Source organism: Fukomys damarensis, unplaced genomic scaffold (genome assembly GCF_012274545.1).
Source record: "Fukomys damarensis isolate Sample0158 unplaced genomic scaffold, DMR_v1.0_HiC HiC_scaffold_11, whole genome shotgun sequence".
Classification (NCBI taxonomy): Eukaryota; Metazoa; Chordata; class Mammalia; order Rodentia; family Bathyergidae; genus Fukomys; species Fukomys damarensis.
The window spans coordinates 14259074-14264105 of record NW_022900923.1 but is presented as its reverse complement, the minus strand read 5'-3'; the positions used below and the strand labels follow the sequence as shown (position 1 = coordinate 14264105).

The window sequence follows — 5032 nt, the reverse complement described above, 5'->3', positions numbered from 1 at the left end:
AAACCCCAAAAAAAAAAAAAAAAAAAAAAAAAAAAGTTTGCATTATACTAAAAAAGAAATTCAATTTTTATGAATATATTGTAAGAGGAAAAATCAATATTTAACCTGAAGAATATTTACAAACATCAATCTGTAATAGCAATAATAGATATAGGATAATTTAAAAGTCCATCAATAGGGAATTAGAAAAATAAATTATGTATCTAGTCAATCAAAGGAATTTATGTGGTTAAAAAGTAGAATCATGTAGAAGAGTATAAAACTGGTAAACATTTACATTGCATTTTAAATGAATAAAGCATGTTTCAAAAGCATATTCAAAATACTGTAATCTTATTTTTGAATATTTACATATATATGTAAAAAGTGCTAACTGGAGCCGTGACTAAGTAGTGAGATTATAGATAGAGAAACTCAGGTTCAGCAGTTTAAATGATTTCTAAAACTTCACACTGTCAGAAAACATAAGACTAGGTCTCACACCTAAATGTGAACACATCAAACTCCTAGGCCTATATTCATTTTATCACATTCTTCTACTCATATAAAATCTGCGTAAGACTAAATGTACTTCAGTGGCAACTCCAGAATTAGCTTGGACAAAGAAGTTAATTTGCTTTAATTAAAACAACATAGTACTATAAGAACTGAGTTTTGTATCTCTCTCATTTTGAATATTTCAAAAAAGTTATATGGTTCATATATATATTTCTCCTATCAATAGGATTAAATACAGATTTGATCCTGAAAGAGCAAACCTAGTCCTGCCCTTAATCTTTAATGAAGTATGGTCAGAGGTGTAACAAAGTGGTAATGAGCTTGCCTAGCAAGTGTAGGTCCTGGGTTCCATTTCCAGCAATGAAAAACAAAACAAAACAACAACAAACCAAAAAACCCACTCATGAAGTCTCCACCACTTCTCCCGGTAATTACATTATAGTGTCCAGAAGATATCTAAATCCCTCAAAGCACTTAAAGTATCAGCAGAAGGGATGTGATAGCTGGGAGCTCTTTTATTCAATGTCTAAAGGCTCGCAGATAATTGTAGAAATAGGAGCAAACTATTCCCCAAAAGAGATTAGAATGGTGAATTCCTGCAATTTCAACAATAACATTCTCTGCTATCCATCTTTATTCTTGTAGCCCAAATCCAGGCTGATTTAATTTCCTCCACACAAACTAAGGAGAGGGGTGTGAGTCATAAAGTTGGCACTTGATTTATAAATCTTGACAAGGCACAGCTGATCAATCCTACTACCCTGTTTCCCCCTTTTTTCTTATCCATTCCTTGATAAGATTTGTGTGGCACACAGATATTGTGATAGTTTAAACATTGGAGAAATGATATTGGATTTGCTGGTGGTAAGGAACAGAACTATTGTCACAATTAGTAAACCATATGAACTTTGTCAAAACAGAATGAAGTCAATCTAACAAATGACATTTAAAGGCATGAAAGGACACAGTGATCTTGAAAGACAGACCTTAAGAGACATGGCAAGAAAAATAAAGATATAAAAGAATAAGTCACAGGAAATGAGATTTTTTTGAGACAGCAACCAAGGTGAAGGCATTGTACAAATGTGAGTTATTTTCATCCCACCTGTTTTAGACATAGTGGAAGAAAAAATGTAATCAATTAAGAGTAAAAGATTTAAAGTGAGAAAATGCTGCTTCCACTCCTGGCTCTAACACTTAACCACTGAATGATATCGGAGGAAGTGGCCTTTCCTCATTTCCTTCATTTGTTCATCTATGAAAGGGAGGTAACTCCCGCCGGAATACCTCCCTGTCAGGATTGTTATGCATGTAAATAACAACAAAACACAATTAGGAGAGAAGAACGGATGTCCTTGGGACACTGAGAATACTGTGCAACTCATAGCTGCTTGTCCTGATTATGCTCTGATGCAAAGGTGGCTGGAAAATGTTTGGCTCTGAGATGAAACCGAAACAACTGATGCCATTTCTATGACCCAGGTTATTGAAATGCTATTCAGGAAGATGTAAATAAACTTCATAAAATAGGCATAAACTGGATAGATTCAAGCTGAAGAAGAAGAAGATTTCATCGAGTTGCAGGATTTATCCTCTATCAGATGGGAGAATATCAAGGAGCAGCAAGGTGGGTTGGTGGAAAGAGAAACAATGTAGGGACAAAATAAATTTTAGATCAGTGTCATCTCCTTCAGTATGGGATTTTGGGCAAATTAAGTACTTCCTTTGACCTATCAGTTTTCTAACTGCAAAATGGTAAAACAATGAATATAATACCTACTTGGAAGGGACAGTAATTGGGTTAAATTAAATTAGTTTCAATACTATAATGTGCTGGTATAGAGCTCGGTACATGGCTGGTACCCAATAAAAGCGAGTCATTTCATTTTTCCCAGTTCTTTTCATAATGTGCATACTTGTTCATCCATATTTCCTTCCCTGGGATAGGAAAATGTTTTGGATACTGTCTATCTAATAGCCTCCTGCATCTCCCAAGACATCCTGAAAACAGGACTCCATTAAAATGCTTGTATAAATTCCATCTTTCTCCATTATGTCTATCTGATTATATTATACTCACAAATTCATCTTGTATTGAAATTATGTGGCCTGACACAGCCACTGACCCTAAAAATCATGATAATGTGGAAGAACACTGTGAAGAAAGTTGAGAGAGTTTTTCTAGGTTCCTTACTCTACTTCTTGGAGTAACATCAAAGTAAAATAGTCAATGAAAACTGTCCTTTTATTTTATTGGATGGAAAAGGATTAACGCATTACAAAGTTTAGTTGAACATTATTACAATGTATGTGTATATGTAGGTGTGTGTGTTACTCAACTTCTTTTTCTTCAGTAATTTTAATCCTTAGTATCTTCTTTTTAAAAGAGCTTTGCCCTTCTTGGAGTACTGAAATCCTCTAGATAAAAGAAATTCCTTCTGGGAATTCTTACATTACATCTGGGTTCCCTCTCTCCACCCTTAAGGCCAAGTAGAAACAGTTCACTTTTCTCTGTATTTTGTAACATTTTCTTTAAACCACTAAGTACCTTTTCACACACACTTTATACCTCCTACACCTTCTCAAGCTTTAACATGGCATTTGGAATGTAGTTTGTACCTGAATGAATTTTGGTTGAAAATGTTACTGAGCAACCTCAGCTTCCCTTTATTTTCCATTAATTCTCACTTAAAGTTTGCCATGTGTGACAATGCGGGGCTATTTTAAGGAAGTGGATCAGATTTGAGTTGGCATTAGAGAGAAGATATTTCTTTTACTTTCCATTTAATCTTCCCTGGGTTGTGTTACTATTTTAATTATATCACAGAAAATTTCATTTCGGTCTCAAAAACAATATTTCATAAGCACTACACTAGATAATGATTAATTTGAAATAATTATTAAACAATATACAGAGTATCTTTTTAATATCTTCTGGCTACTTTTTCAGTAAGATTTTGAGGGATTTTTTTATATTGTCTTTATCTCTCCGTGGTGACTTAGGAGACACATTTAAGAAAATTCTATTTTAAGGACAGAGATTCTAGTAGACAGAGCCAAAAGTCTGTGAAGTTTATCATATGATTAATTCCTGGAATCCCTCATCTTCCATGCCTTTAATTCATGCAGTCACATTGAATGTTCAAAGTACATAGTGCTGTTTGAAATACTCTATGTACAGTCACAACAGCAATTCAAAAGGAAAATGGAAACATTCCCCACAACAGAGAACTGTGAAGGAAACTGAAAGCAAAAACGGTATCTTTGTTTAATCCAGTTTGCTTACACTTTAACACACATAACTCCACTTAACCAGCCGTCACAGCAAAAGCCACAACACACACACAGCAGCAGCATGGAGCGAACCACACAACTCAACGGACAATACAGACAAACTTGAGTATAAACCAAGATTTTTCTACCTCTTTTCATAACAGGTTAGTGCTGGCCCTCAGTGTTGGTGTACAGTTTTTATGGCATGGGAAAATAGGGATGTTTCTGCCCTATAAAAATAAATGTGTTGAAGGTTTTAGTTTGTGCTTACATGATGTCAGAAAGTTCCAAAGGCACTGGCACAATAACAAAAATAAATAAATAAACGAAAAAAACCCCACAAACAAATATATATATTTATATATATATCACTGAAACACATGGCAAGATAATAAGAAAACTCTGGTAGGAAGACTACTGGCTTCCTAGAAGACTTAAGCAACAGTTTCAACACATTATTGAAAAATAAAGAATACGAAGGCATGCTAATGGGTCTTTGGTGGGGTATTTTCTTGTCACCAACCACTATTCACATAAAGTTTTGGCTTTATACTGCTCATTAGATAATTTTCTCCCTGCAGAGGTAGAAAGCAGAGAACCCTCTTTGTTCTTAAACATTTCAAGTCTAAGGAAGGGGTAACAGTAAGAGCACAGAAATACATACATTATCTTTCAAAGAAAAAGGGTACATAGAGTAAAAATATAAATAATAACTGCCTTTAATATATCATTATATACATTTCTTTCCGACCCATAGTTTCACACATGTAGTTGTTCACGTGTGATGTTTTTCCCAACTTTACAAAGGACTGGGACAGAAAGATAAGTAGGAAGCGTGAAGTCTTTGGAGGCAATACTTTGGCTGTGGGTTTTTTGTTTTGTTTTTGTTTTTTTCATTTCTGGAAACTGAACTAAGGGCCTCACACATGCTAGGCAACTGGTCTAGCTCTGAGTGACATCCCCAGTCCAAGGACAATATTCTTGCTCAACTATCAAAAAGAAAAAAACTAGATGAACAGTGGGGCTAGAAACAGTGAAACTGGGAAAATTTCATTCCACTTAATGATTTGTAATTCCTCAAAAAAATAAAACTTACCACATTCTGGGAAAATTTCTCTAAAGATGTTCTGCGATCCATTGAGTTTCCAGACTTACATGTATGGGTTGGGATAGGTGAAGGAAATAAGGGAACATTAAAAAAGAGAGGGGAGGGGAGAGAGAGAGAGAGAGAGAGAGAGAGAGAGAGAGAGAGAGAGAGAGA

At 34.8% G+C, this 5032-nt stretch overlaps 1 protein-coding gene across 7 annotated transcripts in view; it reads right to left on the bottom strand.

The window, feature by feature from the left end:
- Rgs7 (regulator of G protein signaling 7) overlaps positions 1 to 5032 on the bottom strand; it is a 462366-nt gene that overhangs the window by 12860 nt on the left and 444474 nt on the right. For 5 of the 7 annotated variants that reach the window (XM_033762077.1, XM_033762081.1, XM_033762078.1 and 2 more), the window contains one exon: positions 3921 to 4001. The exons of the other annotated variants lie outside the window; for them this stretch is intronic. In XM_033762077.1, the coding sequence (XP_033617968.1) occupies positions 3927 to 4001 (75 nt within the window). In that variant the 3' untranslated portion in view covers positions 3921 to 3926. The remainder of the gene's footprint in view (positions 1 to 3920; positions 4002 to 5032) is intronic. 7 annotated transcript variants of the gene reach the window in all.